The sequence below is a fragment of the Pterocles gutturalis genome, unplaced genomic scaffold, assembly GCF_000699245.1.
Source record: "Pterocles gutturalis isolate BGI_N339 unplaced genomic scaffold, ASM69924v1 scaffold13938, whole genome shotgun sequence".
Classification (NCBI taxonomy): Eukaryota; Metazoa; Chordata; class Aves; order Pterocliformes; family Pteroclidae; genus Pterocles; species Pterocles gutturalis.
The window spans coordinates 16,133-35,107 of NW_010123233.1; the positions used below are offsets into that span (position 1 = coordinate 16,133).

Below are 18,975 nucleotides of genomic sequence, written 5' to 3' on the forward strand. Positions count from 1 at the left end.
GGTAGGTGTCTCCTGAATCACAGCAGGGTAAGACTTCCAACACCTAAGTTTGGCTGGCCCATCGCAATACTCTGCACACCAGTGAGACCAGACTGACGATGGAAGGCAAATGTTCTGTCCAGGCCAGCACGCAAAGGTGCTGCAATTCTGGAAGAAAAGTTTTCCCCATGCCTGCACACTGTCCTGTTTATCACAGATATTTTGCAGCCACCCAGTTGAATATGCGACCGTTACCAGAGGAATGTCTCTGCGCTGTCCGCGTAGGCACCATGGTGTTTGGTTTCTCGGTTGGATACGTAGTTGTTGCTAACGCAGTACTCTCCGTGTTGCTGTCTGCTGGTGTTACGACTCCGAAGCCAGAACTCGGGTAACACGTCTGGTACTGACTTTGGCCAAGGATCGTGTACGTAGGATATTCCTGTTGGAGGAAAGGATTGGTTATGATAGGACACTTCTTTCAGAAAACACTCTATATTGAGATGGTTTTTATCCTAGAATACGCCTGTCAAAGAGAACTCCCAGCAACAGCACAGTCCCACTTTATGCTATTTCCTTCTGCATAGGTAAGATATCCCCAAAAGGGGCTGAGAGACCTGAGTCCCCAGCGTGCCCCCGCACGGGCTGGTCCCCAGCAAACACAGAGCCACTCCTCTGCCTCCAGCTTCTTCAAAACTGAATTCATTACAAACGATGCGACAGCAACAGGGGAGTATCGCGCAGACGCCACGGTGTGAGGCCGCTCTGTCTGTGCTCTGGAATTTGTGGGTTTGTCTTGTGTTTTACTTTCTGATACCAGATGTACTGACAGCCACAGAAAGGGGTCTTGGCACTGGCCGAGGGTGCAATCCCAGCCACAAGAGCTACAGGATGAACTGCCCGGACTCACGTCCTGACTTCAGCAAGCAATTATTTCGCACACTGTGGTGAAAGGAATCCATTTATGAAGACTGTTTACTCATTTAGGAGGAGATCACTGAACACCTGAAGCTGTGCTTGAGGATTTTAGTTTCTGCTACCGATAGCAAAGAAAGCAGCCACCCAAATATCACATCGCACGCTTCTGGCACACTGTGTGCTCCTGACTGCCTCAAGGAGCAACCTGGATTTGTGAACCAGGTCCCTTGGTCTGCACTACTGACAGAGAATCTCTTTTTCCCATTACAGCTCCAAGAAAGCTCACGTTAATGAAAGAACCTTAAAAAGGGACAGCATAAGCATACAAGGATTTTGGTGCATTCATTGCATTTTCCACATTTCCTATATTCTCCTTCTGCAAAGTTGTGACTTTAAAGAATTCCTTTGCGTGTCTAAATATCCGGAACGGCAGTTCACTGCTGGCAGTGCTCCGTATCACCCGCAGCAGGTCACAGTCAGAGGACAGGGCTCAGTGCTAGCTGGGCTGCAGGGCTTTTGACTTTGTTTTATTCCAGCACCATCAGAATGCACCTCCTATTTTACTGGGGGGTTTTTTTGTTTGTTTTGCTTGTGCACAACCTGTTTTCCTCTTCTTGCTGAGGGAGAACAAAGGCATTCAAAATCCTCCTTGTAAGTTTGATTCTCAAATTAGTTCTGTTGTTTCTTCTCCAATGTCTGTGTGTCAGAGATCTCAGTGCCCTGTCTAGGATTCACCACACAATCTGCAGACAAGGAAACAGCTCTGAACAGATGAAGTTTGCTGCCGAGGTCAAAGGGAAAAGCATCAAAGGGAGTAACACACAGAGCCCTGCAACTCTGGTACCCACTGTGCTCCATTTGAAGTGATACGAATATTTGTCCTTCCTTTGTTAGTTTTGAGTAACACCTTAAAGAAAGGTGAAGGAAATGCTGCACATAAATAGAACGTGGAGGAAGTTTTACCTGGGAGATGCTGGCTACTGCTGACGTGGAAATATTGACAACCGTTGAGGATGTAGAGACTGGACTGGCATTGGTGGTTGATGCTGTAAAATTAAGAATTACTGCATTAAATGCTTCTAGAAAAGTATGAGAGACAAGACCAAGCTGTGAAATCAGTACTCACTAGGCTTCTGTGCAAGCATTTGTGCTTCCAGAAGCACTCTGCTTGTAACAGCCACAAGAGAGCTGGGGTGTATTTTGAAACCAGTTACATTTCAACCGGGCTTACGGGGAAGGAGAAATAGCACATCACTTTCAAATATTTCAGAAAACTTTTCCCTCCATGTCTGCCAAGCAACTGGAGTTTAATTAAAATGTTTTCACACCTTTACTAAAAGTTTTGAGGACAATTCATGATGTTCAATTATTAGCAGTTGAAAATTAATCAGAATAAATAAGTAAAGTTGATGTAAACATGTTTAAATCAGTTCTGATTAAAAAAAAATCTCTGCATTGGCCTTAGCATATTTAATCTAATTAGATCAAAAAATTAAGGAAATAGTAAAAATATTTCAGACAGTATAAAAGACTGCTGCTTCCTACTGGAGAAAGCAAACATCTCCCCACATCCCTATGAGACTACAATTGTTTTTTGGATGAGACTTTCTGAAATCATTTGTCAACAGCTTGTAGAACAAACTATTAGAGACATGTAGTTGTTAGTATGAATTTTAAGATGTTTAATAGCCTTCATGTCACTGCATTCGGTTCTTCCAAAACACAGAAGAGGCTGCTAGAGCACCTTCTGGGAACACCAGCCGTTCAGCACATTCGGTGGTTTTACAGCCACAGAGCCACTGCCCACACATGGGTTTTAGGACCCTCACAGATTAGTGAAAAAAAATGAAATCAGCATGAACAAAATCAGGATGTACTAAACCGGGTGCCACCAAGAAATATTTTCTTTTGCTAAACCTTCTTTCTCTGTACACAATTAGAACCAAAAATCATTTTCACATGTTTATGAAAAGACTTGCAGAAATCCACAGCGTCGCCTACTTCAGCATGACTCCGAGGAAAGCCCTCATTTTCTGTGAATAACACTCATGCAGAATTCACCCCAAGACTGAAGAACTCAAGCTTCTGAAGGCTTCAGCCTTTCTACCCCAGGGAAAACCCCACCACAAACTCCGAAAATGTTTGTTGTGTTATGGCAAGCACAGATACTACCTGGTGAACAGCTCCTGGAAAGAGGAATGGATCCAAAATATGCCTCAAAAAAGATGAAAAACAAAAGAAATATATCTTAAAAGAGGTGTAGAAATACACAGTATTTACAAGAGGTGAGAAATGCGAAGGGCGGCATCTCTGCAGAAGCAGAAATGAAGGTAAGTCATTAGTCCTGGGAATGCCCTCACAGATAGGAGTGTTCAAAAGCAGTGTTCAAAGAGATGGGAGAGAACTGGGAGGGAGAACATTGAGAAAAAGGAAAAAAGGCTGCACTGAACAGCGATAACCGTAATGAAGATCCTCAAGCACCTACAGTGGCTACGCAGCTACTAGAGGCACAGCTGTGAGAGTAAGGCACCCGTCACAGACACTCCTCCTAAGAACTGGGTAAAACTCCTCCCAGTTACCCGTTGCGGAAATGAGCAATGTTACTACCGTAAGAAAACGTCACTTCCTAGGGCACTGCGAAGAGCAGCTCTCCAGAAAGGATCCTCGCTAACGCAGAGCTAGCCTGCGCGAAGCTGGAGGAGACAGATTATTCTAGCACCTCTCTCAAGACTACCACAGAGAGCAAACAGAAAGTGATTCTCATCTGTAGTGTTCTGAAGAGGCTGCTGCTCCATGGAGATAGATCACGGAAGTTAAGAAATCACAGAAAAAAGATTCCAAGTTCTGGTCAAAACACAGATTCCCTCCTTGGAGCTGCATTGTTTATCCTAACTCTGCTCTCCTCCCAACATTTTAACTACCCTTTGTCTATACACATCAGATCTTTACAAACAGCTCCCACTACACAGATTAACCAACTCTTTCTGCACTTGGGGGTCAGTTCCTTTTATCTCGGAATGGGCCAAAAACACGCAAAAATGTTTGGCATGGTTGTACCAAAAGGGAGCACTTCACAGTCTCAGGTTCAAAAGACCAGCAAACACAAGTACTGCCGTGAAGCGGCCGCGACTCTTTTCTCCTCTCTTTCTCCCCCACTTCCAGACCTCATCCTCAGATGTATATCCCTGCCTCCTCTCCCTTTTTCATCCCATTTGGTTTTGCTCCAGTTGTTTTCAAAGATGTTTCAATCTGCTTCACGGGCAGGGAAAGGAAACGGCCATGAATGCATTTCATGTTTCACTCGGCTGTTTTGCTCTCGCAGCGAAGGGAGAGGTGAGGCAAGAAGCTCCCACTCCTCCCACATCGCTCCCAGTGCTTCCAAGCGCCTCTGCGACGTACCATGGCCACAGCTTGGGTGTGTACAAAAAGCAAAGTTCTCAGTGCCTAAGTGCATCTGACCGTTTCCCAAGGTTCAAACACCACGTTGCTTCAGTCCAGCATCTGCTGCAGACCCAACCACATCCCTGCACCGAAACACACCTCCAGTGGGACAGCGGCGGCGTGCAGCCGTGGGTCACCCTACTGTTTGGATTGGAGGAAAAATACAGATTTCCAAGAGACTGCTAACAAAGCACCTTTGTCCATCCTTCCAGCTCCTGCTCCTTGCACCACCCCAAGTACTGACCTGACCCCTCAGCAGGCTGCTGGCTAATTTGACAAGAAAGAAATGCAGCAAATCCAAAAAAGGAGGAGTTTCCTGCCACTTTGCAAAAAGCTTTTCAGAAAAGTGATAGCATTCACACAATTCCGGTGACTTTTCCACACTTGCGAAGAGCAGCCTGAAGGGAAACTCTCCTCAAATCACACATTCTCACAGCAGCACAGATCAAACGTTTTAAAATCCTTCTGCAGAGAAGGCATCCGTCTCATCACCCCAAGGATTCCCGTGCTTGACGTGGTAGCTGGCTGGCAAACCTGCCAGCGGTCGCGTTATGCAGAACCGTTCCTGACTCTTGGCCGGTGCTATAGAACATGGGAGCTGTCCCGCTGCCGGCTGGAGCACCCGGAGGAGACTTACGCTTGGAGGAAGGCAGGAATTCCAGTGTTGTGTTGCTCACGTCATGAACGTGAAAAGCAAATGAAGGATAAACATCACACCGGGCCGTTTAATGCCACAACGATGCAAGCTGAGCAAGTAGCACGATACGCAGTGAAAGACAGGGTAAAATCCACCTGGGCGCATTTTAGGAGTTACTTCGGCACTCACTCATAGGACCACATTCAGTCTGGGGCTTCAAGCACAAGAAATACGTGGAGAAAATTCAGCAGGTCTGGCAAAGAGTGAGCAAAACCATCAGGGGGGCTGCCGGGGGGAGCGGGACTGCTTTGGGGGACCTGCCAGCAGCCTGCAGGCACCCGCACGGAGCTCGTCACAAAGAGAGCCCGGCTCCTTCTGCAGGGGCACAGCAGGGGAAGAAAACGGGCACAACCTGGAAGAGGGAATGCTCCGAGCTGACAAAAGAAAACAAGTTTCACCATGATGATGTCAGGCACTGGAACTGGCAAAACGTCCGTCCTCAGAGGTTTTTGAGACCCAACTGGATAAAGCACTGAGCAACCTGGTTCTGAATTCAGTGTCAACTCTTCTTTGAGCAGGAGGCTGACCTAAAGATCTCCTGAAGTCCCTGAATTATTGTATAAAAATATCACACAAGAGATAGATTAAGAATTCCTGAAGTGCTTTTTAAAAACTACAAAGAGACAAATTTTCACAATTCATCACCCAAACATAAATGGCAAAAACCCAAAAAAAAAAAAAAAGTTATCAGTTTGCACATATTTGCCATAAGCAACAATATTCCATTAGTCAGCTAACTGGCACGCTTACTCCTAAAAATTGCTCTGGAAACTGGTGAAATTCAGCATCTGGGTTCTTAGAGGTGGCATTTTCAGCAGTTAAAATATTTGTACGCTATTTCTATACTGAGAAATTAACTTTCTAGCAGATCTACCAAGCTGGGGTGTGTGTTTGTGTGTAATATGTAAGAGCCATCTACCTCCAGAAGTAATGAAAACAAATTTAAAAAAACCCCAAATCCAATGTCAGCTTATTTCCTGACATCAAGCTAAAAACCACCAACAGAGAGCACGAGCTGCAAGAGCATTCCCAGCAAAGGCATGCAAGAATACAACATTTAGTCTCCTCTCCCCTTCCCGTTTGCTCTCCACCCTGTTAAATCCATCAGCGTGGCACCACCAAGCCAGCCTGGTGCGTACAGAGGTATGCAGCAAATACAAAATCAAACACATACACACGCACAGAGAAAAGAGACAAAGCATAAAGAAGCATGCACAAACCAAGAGCAAACGTGCAAGCCTCTCTATTTGTGGTATCTGGACTCAGTTAGGTGGAGAGAGATGCAGATAAAAACCATGCCAAGTTACCTTCAATGGAATAAGAATAATGTGCTGGGCTGGGCTGGCTTGTGGTTAACCCTGTAGTGCAGGTAAAAACACTGTGCTGACTTGTAGATGGAGTCTGAATTAAACCACTTTCAGGTTTCATACCTGGCCACAGTGCACCTGAATCAGATAAATTGGACCAGTTACAAACAAATATACTGGGACCAAGCAGCATGCTGCTACCTCAGATGAAGATTTTTTGCTTGTCACAAAAGCAAGTAACAAATCACACATGGAAAATGTTTAATTTCTGCAACAGTGACTGTCAGGCTGTGCATGGATTAGAGCTGCTGACAAAACTGGCTGGAAAAGAGAAAATTAAGAGCACCAACAAGACCAATTTCCAAAGCTTTCAACTAAAAATCTGTTAGTGTCACAGTAGGACTCACTGCCATGGCAGAAGCAAAGGAACTGCTAAAGCCTCAGATGCTGGGGCTGAGCTGCACAGCGCTGCACAGGACCTCAGCTGGACACAGCAAGCTTGGAGTCGGTATCTATTAAGGTCAAGGTCCACGCTTCCACTATGTCACTGGGCTTTGAGTTGAACATTTTAAAACAAGCTACAAGTCAGCCACTCCCACAGACTGACAACAGTGAATACAGAGCTCAAACAAAAGGAAAAAAAAAAAAATCTGAAAGTTCCCTCTAGACTTCCTGCCACTCTGGAAAGCATTTGTAACAAGACTGAGCAAAGCACTGAGGCGGCAGAGTGACTGTCACTCCCCTGTCCGAGGCACACATGAGCAGGGGGGTTCCAGCTCAGGTGCTGGCTTAAGCTCTACTGTCCTGCACTGACAGCGGTGAAAACAGCATCCCACCGAAGCAGCTCAGCTCAGCCCTGGCTCCTCAGGGCTCTTCAGCCTTTTTGTTTAACTCTTCCCAGACCTACAGCCAAAGTCAAAGGCATCTCTCCCTGACCCTGGCTAGAAAGCAGGAATCGGTTGAGAGGATCTACTTGAAAACAAGCAGGAGTGTGCAAAGCAGAAGGACAAAGGACGTTTGGAGCTAAACACAAAGTTCAGGGCCAGCAGAAAGACCACCCTCCTTGTAAAACCCCCCAAAAGCAGTTCCAAGGCTGCAAAAGCCACCCAAAGCCCTTCACCTGCTCTAGCAGGACGAGCCCTGGGCTACAACCTCAAGTCTCTTACCCAGGAGACTCTACAGGGCTGGGCAAGAGCAGCAACCGCAGCTCGCTCCATGCTGCAGCTTTATCAGAACGAAATTCTGCAACGCCGCTTTGATTATTGACATACCTGATCTCAAACTGCCACCTAGGAGCCAAATTAAGTCATTCACCTATCGGTACAGCCAGGCCAGGGTTTGGATTCTTCAGCCCTCAAACTGCATCTTTGTTAGTGTTTCAAACCTCTAGGACTGTGATCGTTAGCAAACAAAAGGGAAAGACTGATTTAAGAACGTTTGTAGATATATTGTAGAGACTCCAGAATAAAGGGCACGGGAAACAGAGAGATGGGAGCAGCTGCATTTGCTTAGTGGAAAGGGAGCGCCAGAGTCTTCAAATGAGTCATTTCCAGAGAGGACAGTAACCAACAGTTCCCTACGGTGCAAGATAAATGGAGAAGGAGCAGACAGCGACATAATGAGACGGTCACAGGGCACTCAGAAGTGTCTATTCACTGTGACACTGAAACACACACCAACTCGGAATGCTGGAGGAAAACTGTCACAGGGGTGTAACACCAGGTCAGACACACACATCAGAGGTGTTCACAGAGCTGGCTGGATGCAAGCGCAGGAGCTGACTCAGGTTGTGCGTTAAGGCATCTTCCAGCCCCCCCTCTCTTTGTCGTCTCCCAGTACAGATACCTTCTGCTCTCCACACAGCACGGCACACTCCTGGCCTGGCAGCACACATCCTTCCCTCTCGCTCTGCACGGCACTGTTGATAAGCCAGCACAGCCCTGAGGATGACAGAGAGGAAGCCAGGCGAGGGGCAAGGTGACCCCTCCACGTCCAAGCAGCACGGCAGCTGAGGCAGCAGAATGTCCAGGACACGGGTACCTACGTGGAAAGCCCCACACAGGATAGTCCATCGCTTGGGGTTCTTCTTGAGTTAGTGTACACCAGCACATCCACCAACTTACAGCCACCCGTATGCAGCTTGTATGTCACTACTCTCATTTCAATGCTTCTTTAATAAAATTTCTCCAAGACCACAAATATGTCCCATGCAGAACAACACGCTAAACACCCCCAAGAAAGTATCACAGCACAGGGAGAGCTGGCAAACTGGCAAGGGGTCATCTCTTCTCCAAAACCAGCGTCCTGACCGGAGTGATCTCAAGACCATGCTTGTGTTTGTCAGCTTGCTTGAATTTCATACTTAAAATACATCTCCTGTGTTGCAGTTAGATAATCCATCATGCCTTCTTTTTTGGCACAGAAATAAATACACGGTAGAAAGTCATGCAAACCTCTGGAACAGGCTCTTCGATGCTGGTAAAACATCCAACCAAGTCCTCACCTGCTCAATGGGGATTTTGTGAGCTGAAACAATTTGTAGAATTTCCTCTGCACCGCGCTTGATCAGTCCTCCACCCTGCACCCGTCCATCACACCACGCAAGGTCAGTGTGGCTGAGCAGGTACCACTCCAGTATGATCTCCATTACTGGAAATATGACTTATTCAGTCTAAAAATTCAGGTATTTAATAAAAGACCTCAAAATCCATCCTAAGATATTTCAGTAACTGATCATGTTTCAGAAGAAGTTTAACAGGTGTCCCTGCCCATGGCAGGAGGTTGGAACTCGATGACCTTTAAGGTCCTTTCCAACCCAAACCATTCTGTGATTCTATGATTCTATGACAAAAGTTCCTATGAAATCAACAGAAAATGCGGATCTCCTGCCTAGGTCTTCAGAAGAATCTCTACTGTGACATTCAGCGTGTAACACTGAAGCAGCTAAGCACCCCCAAATTCCAGAGCCTTTGGACTGAAAAACCCAAACACATCCCCTCCCATCCCCTGGCAAATGCGGCCACCCCCACTACCACCAACAAAACATCACACACACAACACACTAGCAAAACCCCCTACATCCTCCCTCCCCCCAAAATTTTACATAAGTCTAAACTCTTTTTAAACATCTTGGCCCAACACTTCAAGGGAACATGCCACATATTCACACGTATTTGTGCTTAAAAAAAAATAACCGGGACACAGTAAAATACCTAAGAACATACAAAGCAGCCTCCGTGCACCATTCACAACACACTGTCCACAAACACCAAATAAATGAAGTAAAGGAACCCACCAGCCGCTGTCCAGCAAAACCCAGTGCAACAAGGCACTGAAACCAAAGTGCAGGCACCCAGCGAAGAGGAGTTCCAGCAACCTCAACACGGGATCGGGCAGGCTTTGTAGGCAACAGTCCATCGAGATAATACCCAACACTACAACCGGGCAAAACGACAAGGAATGGGGCATTGACAGCAGACAAACTGCACTGGCAACTGAAGACTCGAGTACGGACGCGGCATCGGATGTCTCTGCCCTGGTTCAGCTTTCCAGGGACAAGCTCTCCTGGAGGAATGAAAGCAGCTCAAGAAGCACAGCAGGCAGAGATCTTCGGCTCCGCTGGACACGTAACACAGAGTAAGCTAGGTCTTTGCCCACTGTAAATCCTGAGATCACCGATGTTTTTTTTTAAAAAAATCTCTGCAGTGGCAGTCATACTTGAACCTTACTGTCAGGAGCTGAGCGCGAAATGCAGAAGCAGCAAATACACCAGCCACCCAAATGACCCTATTCTCCCGAAGAGCCTTGAGTTGCTAATAAAACAGCCCAACACTCACACCCTCCAAAGCTCCCACTCGTGCTATTTGAATCAGTGAAGTGAAGTGATCAGTCAGACAACGTATCTCGGCACTAATATATGACAAATGACATTTGGGACATAGTGTTTGATCAAACCCATGCATTCCAGTTACTACAAAACCACCATTTTCTTCCTAAGGATCCCTTCACCACAAGAAAACTCCTTTTCATGAATCCCAGGTGTATATATATCGGGAAAAAAAAGATTAAAAAAAATTAGTAGGTTCGTTTTACATCTTTACATATTGACCTTTCTCATAAAGATAACAATTTGTGCCATATTACTTTAAAAAGAATTAGTAATGTAACTTATGTCTAATAATACTGAGCCTAGTCATGTAATCTCTTCTACACCATCTTTCAAAAACACCAGGAGAAATCAATTGTTTTGTAAATTATAAAAAGTCCTCACTCGGTCAGCAGCTACCAAAAGCCACAAATGTTGCTCGCTTTAGTCAAAGACATCTAGATCTACAGCTAAGGAAAAATTCATCCTTTTACACTTCAAGACACTAAGATTTTTAGCACTACAGGTAAATCTGCAAGAGGCTCAGTTCATTTAGTTACTGTCGTGGGTTAAGCACAGACTGCTTAAAGTTAACTCTGTTAATTTTTTTTTCCTCCCTCTTCTTCATAAATAGCTAGCAAGAGGCTGTGTTTTGGATTTATGCTCAGGACAGGAGCTGATAAGACCGATGTTTTGTTCTGCTGCCAAGGTCAGCAGACGAGCAAAGAGGCACAGCCGGTTGCTAGCATAGGATTTGCCCTTATGTTAAGACTGAAACTCAGAACAGCCAATGATCTATTCCATATCATGCACATCATGCCCAGTATATAGGTAAGAACACTCGGAAGAGTGCTTTCTTTTGCCTTCGCTGCGCTTTCGGTTTCGGTGCTCTCTTCTGGCTCCGCATCGCTCTCCCAAGGCCTTTTCCCCCCCCACACACACACCCTGGTCAGTTCTCTCAGCCTGGGACGCGTAAATCGTTATCTCCGCTCCGTGAGTTTTGGGATCCTCCCTCTCTGGGGGAATCGTTAGCTGCGGCCAGGTGGTCGTTTTTCCCCCCACTATGGTCAGCTCTCGGTCCGGGACGCTGGGACTGTTATCTCCGTTCCATGAGTGCCTCTACGCAGCACAAGCCCCGAAAGGACTATCACACAGCTCCCGGACAGCACAGGCGGTGCTGGCCCAGGTCACCTGCGTGAAGGGTGACACTCTCCCCTCCCATCAGAGCCGGGTGCTAAGGGGCAAAGCAGACTCTGCCACCAGACATTTCTGAGAGCTGGCAGCGTTCTACGATATTTCCTTACGAAACCAAGCAGGGCAACATCAAAAATGCAAAGAGAAGTTTAAATGTTAATTTCTAATAATCAGTTATAAACCTTCAGACATGCAGGGGATAGTCATTCGCGTGGGTTTTTCTCCCTCAGCACAAGGGCAGACCAGGCAGCTCCTTTCACTCGCTAACCCACCCAGATGTCAGCTTTTATTTCTGTCTGCGCTATTCACCCTCAACTCCCTTTATACACCATGGAGTAAGAAAGTCATTATCTTCCAAAGCCGACCAGCGCCCCAGAGGTGGCTCTCCCTCCGCGCACTCTAAAGGAAGCACAGGGTGAAGAGCTCAAACCCCGTCCTCGAGCTTTAGCTGCTCCGTTACGACAGGACTCTTCAATTAGCTGCAAAAACTGGAACGGCTAATAGAGGGCTCAAGCATTAGAGCAACTTCAGCAAACCTATTTGCCTTGTAAACTTGGAGACATTTTAGCACAAAATCTACATTCGTTGAAAGATGAAATAACAAAAAAATCTTAATCCTGGCCAGCAAAAAGGAAGGATCCCTTCAGCAGAGATGCTGGGTTATGGGGTCTGGTGGGATTTTGCTGACAAGGGAACTGCACAGGCACAGCTCTACCACAACTGGAGAAAATTATGATCCCAAACTAAGAAGCACCTGGGAAGCTTAATGGGGAGACAGCCAAATAAATGGCCAGGAAAATAGCTTTTTAAGAAATAATATTTTATGTTATGAAGTCCCATCCAGAAAGCAGGACTGTAGATCCTGATCTACGATTTAAGTTAGACATGTGCTCTCCTACAAACTCTTCTCTCACACACCTGGTAAAGCTTAACATTGGCTTTTTAATGAGACATAAGACAACAATTGCAGGCACCGAGAAGTCTTTGAAAAGTTACTTCTTACCGAAAGGAGGTAGTCCATAGGTTTGGGTGGTCTGGGGGTAGATGGTGTAGGGCTGAGACTGCTGTAGTGCTTGGTACTGAGTCTGACCAGGGTAAGGGCTCATTGTTTCCGATACAGGTACAGAAAGGATATGTGCATATGGCCTTATTAAAAAGAAAGAAGTAAAAAAGAACTATTTACATTATGCATCTTTCAGGCTCCAAACCAGCAGACACATCAAAAAACTGCTTTAGAAAGAAGAACCAATACCCACTGACATGGGCTTTTAGTGCTCCTGTGTTTCCCAGCCCAACGGGCTCTCAGTTCTGCTGCCTGTTTCCGGCAGTGACGCCAGGGGAAACTCTCTCCTCCGTGATGCCAGAGCACCAGCACTCACTCCAGGACCGGGAGGGCAAGGTGAGAGGGGAAAAACAAACTCCCCGTTCCAACAGGCATGAGCAATTAGTTTCACTTATCGTGCCCCACCATACCAAATCCTAAAGCCAATACAATATCCCAGCATGTGTGAAAACTACGGGAACACACACAGAGACCACACGAGCAAGCATGGGGGATTAAGGCCAACTATGCTGCAATGGGAGGAATTATGAAGATCCCCAAACGTGGTGAACAACAAGAAAACACTGTATTCCCCTTATATTCATTTATGTCCAGTTTGTTTATTCTTCAACTATTATGGGCATTATTCAACAAGACTATTATGTCGTTAGTTACTTGAAGGGGCTCAATTATCCCTGTGATCATAAAACAACAGCCACTGAAGCCAAAGGCTGACTGCTATCAGCTTCACTGTCTGCAGCAATGAGTCTGCAGTTGCCAGCAGATATGAAAGCGTAATTTACAGCATTACAGAAATGCATAAAGATGCAAAAAGATTACTTCAGAAAGAAGTAGGAGTTACAGAATTTAGTAACAATTGTTCAACTTACTTTGCAGAATACATCTGTGAGGTATAATCATTTGATGACCTTGGGATATAATCAGTGCATGTCAGAACTGGAAAAAAAAAAGGTTTGTACAATTACACAGGCAATTTCAAAATGCAACAAATAATGGCAATCAAATATCAGCATGCACAGCGCATTTTAACCAAGACATAGAATAGGTTTTTTAGTGCCTTCAATATCTGTTTCAAAGCAAATTCTCAAAAATTGCATTGTTAAAATGGCACCAAAATGTTTTCCTTGCCAATTCACAGCAGGGAGATGATTCAGTCAACACTATTTCTCCCTTTGTAACAGTGCTCTTTACCAGCTGGTACCGTCACCTTTTGCAACTGTCATGATAGAACTTCGATTTCAGCCCTGCCCAAAACCTTGCATAGGCCAAAGGGTCTTCATCCGTGCCAAGCTTAACATTTCTGTGCCCCAGAGCAGAGACCAAAGCAGACACTTGTTTTGCCAAGCTTTCCTCTTCCTCTTCCCTTTTCTCCATACTCTACCCAGAGCGTGGCTCCAGCAACCTGTCTTTCCATTAAAAAGGAACGGCTCCCAGCTCAACAAACTTGTTCCCCCACATCAAGCGACAGCAGGCCGAGCTGCAGCGCACAAGGCTCCGAGTCCAAATTCAGGTGACCTCTAAAGAAATTTGGCAGTTAGATTTGACAAGATGTTTCCATTTTCCTGCTTGAATAAATCCACAGCAACTGCACTCTGTTAAGAGTCACTCGGGCTGCAAATCCAAGGAGGAAATCTTTAAAATCGTCTCACTTAGCATCTCCCATGGCTCTTGGATACCCCCTACAGACAGTTCCCCACTACAGTGTTCTGGGCTGGGCTGGAGAAGCGGGCTCGAGTCGGTCTTAACCCAAGAGCCGTTAAAAACCCCTGGATTCAAAGTGATCAAATGCAGTGATCTCCAAGCTAGATGATTTTTGTGACAGTAAGTCTGCACAGTACATGGGTTTACGAGTCTGGATCTACAAGCAGCTTACCCGAATTCCTAGCAAACACAGCTGTGCTGCTGTGGATCCAGTTTATTCATCTGAACCCAGTTTGGAAGCAGGCAAAGCCCCCAGCCCTGCCCAGGAGAGATCCAGGATCTCTTGGATGGGTCCAGGGACCTGGCTCCTCCATCACTAATGTCACAAGAGACTGCAATTTCCCTTTCCCGTCTGGAGTAACTCAACTAAAGGTCTTCAAAAAGAAATATGGTCACGGATGAGAGCACACTTTGCCTTGGGATTTGCTCCAGGTGTCAGAGATGTGCTCCAACAGGTTGGGCTCTCCCTGTCTGGAACAGCCTTACAACATTATTGCTCTCGTATCACCAGGTAGTTAAACTCTCTTTTCAGTTACATTCACTAAGGGGAGCAAGTTAGTTTGCACAGGCAACCCTAACTCTAACATTTGCATTCTGCTACCGAAATAAACCTCCTCTTAGGTGTAATGTGAGCATGAGCAGCTGAGAAATACAAACAATAAAATACCATACAAGTGTTTGCCTTTACTCATGGGGTGAAGCCCATGTAGCACAAGGATACAACAGGAAATGCAAACTGGGAACTTTCAGACCTAAAGGCTTTAATTCAATACTTGTCAGATATTCTCACATCCCTCCTGCAAAAATGTCTGTCTTTTCTTATTCTCTATTTTTTAAAGAATGTCAATATCCAACCAAATAGTAATGTAGTAATGGCATATAAGGAATTAGATAATGGTGTAAAAAAGAAAAAACCCACAATATTACTGCATGCAATTGCTGGAATTTGTAAATTACTTTTCCAGTTAGGCAGCAGATTTTGCAGGCTGAAACTTCTGGTAAGTCTTGCAACTGCAACATCACAGCACATTGATTAAAATAGTAAAGATGCAATCAGTTAGCAACAGAAAGTTACACATTGCATATCTGCAATGAAGTTGAGCTGATTTACACTTATTTATAAGTACGTGCAGTCAAAGGTATTCCACACAGGAATCCTACTTTCATAATAACCTCCAGCTGTCTTTTTCCAGAAGAAAGGATACATTCCACCTCTCACTTACTATGCAGTCTTTTTATTTTCTGCCTCAGTTTCCCCTCCATTTATTTCATAAGGAATTTCTGCAGACATTCAACAGAGCTCAGAGTCTAAGACTGAATGAAGAGCATACTATTGCAAAGACCCAACCAGCTGTGTAGAGATAAGGATTTATAAAAATAACAGCTTTTACAATAGGCGTTACTACTGATCAACTCAAGCCCTTCCCTCAAGAAAAATCATGTATAAGGTGGAGAAGACACAGCCGTACCCAGCAGCAAGTTGGGGGGCAGTGACACAAAAATAGTTGACAGAGATATTTGCTTACTGTCAGCCTACACAAAGACGGGCATTAACGCTTTGTAAGCGCCACAGCAAACTTCCACCTTACAACTGATAGTGAAGCCAGGCTAAGGATTACAAGGAGGAGACAGAGCTTGAGCTTGATGAAGCAAAGTAACGAGACCAGGGGAAAGACAGTGGGAGCAGAAGAACTGCAGAAGATACTTACTCTCACTGGACATGGGAAGGTTTGAACCAAGGCTTGATGATTCAGGTTTCTGATCGCTGACTTCTGTGTTGCTCACATGACTGCCAGGACAAACAAAGGCTAAGCGTTAGCGTTATCAATCCTTAAATTAACATCCTCGGGCATCTTAACCCCTGGATTCAACCTTCACAATCAAGACAAACTGACTCTTAGAGAAGCGAGCTCTGCGCTCTGATATTTCACACTCAGATCCCAATTTGCAGCTCTAATTAGACATTAAAGTGTCATCACCTCCAGCACCTTTACTCACCAACTGGTCTCTCAAGATAAGGCTGTAGCTTTGCTGACAGCTCAGCAGACCCAGCAGCTTGGCACTACCGCCTGCAGCGGAAAGGATGAATTTCTTTCCTGGTGCCTGGGCACGGCCCCCCTGCGGCAGCTCGGGCACCCTTCGGGCTCTCCAAGAGAGTTCAATTTGCTCATCCAGCACAAACCCCATGCAGGTATTTTTGCTGCAATACTGAATCGACTCAGCTCATGGAGGGATCCAGCAAGCACACACTTGGTGCACACGAGCTACAAGCAGAACTCGGGCTCTCAGCAGCAATAAGCAGCTATACGGGGTCCTTCACCTTGTAAAACTGCAGCTGGAGAGTATCAGCATAACACACAGATGCCTCAAAACTTCATGAACAGTTATACTGCAGAACTAGCAATAATAAAACTAAAGCAAATAAGGCAACCACCGAGGAGGTGCGGCTTTCCTGGGACAGGGTACGGGGACAGCTGGCTGGTGGGTGCCATGGGTTCGGTTACAAGGCAACTGATTTCCCTTCCTTCGGCTGGTGAGAGGGCGCGAAGCTTAACCAAAATGCGTACCCTGGCTTTCCCCCCCTGAAAACCTTTATAGACAAAATCTTTGGAAATCTTTCTCAATGCTAGCAGCTGAACAGACTTCCATAATACAGTGCCAGTTTTGCAAGAAAATAACACATTTCTACAAAGACTCAGGGTATTTGTCTACTATTATTCTTGGTGGAAAAAACCGCGGTGATTCCGCAGCACAGACACTCCATCCGTGGCTGTCAGATGGCATGCAGCTTGCAAGCAGGCTGAGAACCTGCTTGGCATCACTTCCTGGGGGAAATGCAATAGACAAATAACATTTCTGACCATACTATACTAGCCCATGTTTCTGTTGTCTTTCTCACTGCTGCTCCTCAACACATGCACCCGTGGCTCTTGGGACACATCCAGCCCATGTGCTCTTATCCTCCATCGATTAAAACTTTTCAATTCTCACTGGCTCAGAGAAAAATTCTCACTTGCACTGTGGCTGCCTTGCACCACCGAGAGCGTCCCGCAGAGCAGCCCGACCAGCAGAGCACGTTGGACTCACAAAGTGTTCAGACTCTTACGGATGCTTAATGCTCCCAAGAGACGACCCTCACTGGGTACTACAGCTCTTCCCTCCCCCATTTCCACATCCCAGCAGAGACAAACAGAGCCAGGGTACTGACAAAGGCTGAAAGTCATGTTGCTGAGGAGCAACGGATCTAATTAATTAAACTATTCCATAGGTCAAACTTAAAATCATCTCTAGTTTTTATCAAAACGGAGCCAGAATATTTAAGCAGATTAGAAATTCCATTTCAGCCCTCCCTCCCATTCTATTTTTAAATACTATACAAGGAAGTTTACACTCAATTGCTGCAGGAAAGCTGTCACTGCACTGAGGCACGGTAACGCACTGAAGGAGAATCGACACCATTCCCTCTGGCGCGTTCAGACCTGCCTGTGCTGCCCTCAGCTCCCTGGCAGCCAACAGAGAGAAAAAGTCCTCCCAGGACATGGTTCATCTCACCTCATCCTGGCTAGAAAGGGAGCTCGCAATGATCAGCTCGAATTTCTAACTTTCAGATGTGTAATGAATTTCACGCACAGTTTGCTCACCGTTTCCTGTTACAGTATTCCCTTCAGTTTTTTTTTTAAAGTACGTACTAAAGTCCCCATTCAGGGCTTCAATGTACCATGTCCACTCCTGCAAGAATGGCACACACCGTGTTTCTTCCTCACTCACATTGGGATTTCACAGAAAGAAACCCTTCTTCACTGCTACTGCTCAGAGGAACAGAATAAACCCTACTATAGCTATTCTCACGACATATAATAATAATGATTAATTCTTAAATATGATATAAATCAGAAAGCATCTACTGAGGCTGAAAATAGTACAATAGAACAGCTTTAAACAGAAGAGGCTAGCGATTTGAGAGCGTTTAATTTCTCAAAACATTTATCCACATAGTTTTGCTAAGAATCATAGCACCAATACCACTAAAATATTCTGAATAAACCAGAATAAACGCATGTTATGTGCAGTACATGACAGTCACATCAGATTCCGTGGAAAACAGGATGCTTGATGATGCAGTTAAGACTTTTAGTAGTCACTTTTACAAAAGCTTAGTACCAAAGGGCCACTTATTGGGAACTTAATCTCAACATTCTATCAAATACAAAAGGGACTTATACTTGCCCTGTCTCTGTGAAAAATAAATTCTAAAATGGAAGCATACAATAATAAAAGAACATTAATTAACATACCTCACAAAATCAAATTCAAAATTACGTACCTCAAGCTTTGTTCTCTGGATTCCTGCATCTTGGCTTTTTTCACCTGCAAAGACACACAGAGTCAGAGACACAACTGATGAGAGCCGTCCTTGGCAGAATCTGTGCACACAGACCTCCACGAGCAGACCACCGCTGGTTACTATAGAGTTGGCATTAAATACAAAAAGCCTTGCAATGAACTCCAGAGCTAACCAGTGTAACCATGGGCTCTTCATCTCAAAACAAGCTTCTTCCGAATTAGAAAACAAGTGCTAAAGCTGAACGTGTTAGCAAAATTGCCATGTTATTTAAGTAAGTAACAGATGATGGGATATACAGCTACAAGCATCTGACAAGGACAATTTTATAGAATTGAATAAAACAGCCATACATTTTAAGAAAATATTATTCTGCACAGACCTAGCACAAGAGTCATAGATGTGGGTCCTTTGCTTTTTTGACCCTATATTTAAATATTATATAGAATGACAGAATGGTTTGGGTTGGAA

The 18,975-nt window shown here is 45.2% G+C and overlaps 1 protein-coding gene across 1 annotated transcript in view; it reads right to left on the bottom strand.

Moving 5' to 3' along the window:
• The window catches only part of EYA3 (EYA transcriptional coactivator and phosphatase 3), a 30,889-nt gene extending 12,374 nt beyond the window's left edge, over window positions 1–18,515 (bottom strand). Inside the window, exons 1-7 of the mRNA XM_010077830.1 lie at window positions 18,487–18,515; window positions 15,872–15,951; window positions 13,331–13,397; window positions 12,402–12,544; window positions 6,340–6,477; window positions 1,858–1,940; window positions 235–418 (exon numbers count right to left, since the gene is read on the bottom strand). Of these exons, the coding sequence (XP_010076132.1) occupies window positions 235–418; window positions 1,858–1,940; window positions 6,340–6,477; window positions 12,402–12,544; window positions 13,331–13,397; window positions 15,872–15,951; window positions 18,487–18,515 (724 nt within the window). The remainder of the gene's footprint in view (window positions 1–234; window positions 419–1,857; window positions 1,941–6,339; window positions 6,478–12,401; window positions 12,545–13,330; window positions 13,398–15,871; window positions 15,952–18,486) is intronic.
• Between the last annotated feature and the right edge of the window lie 460 nt (window positions 18,516–18,975).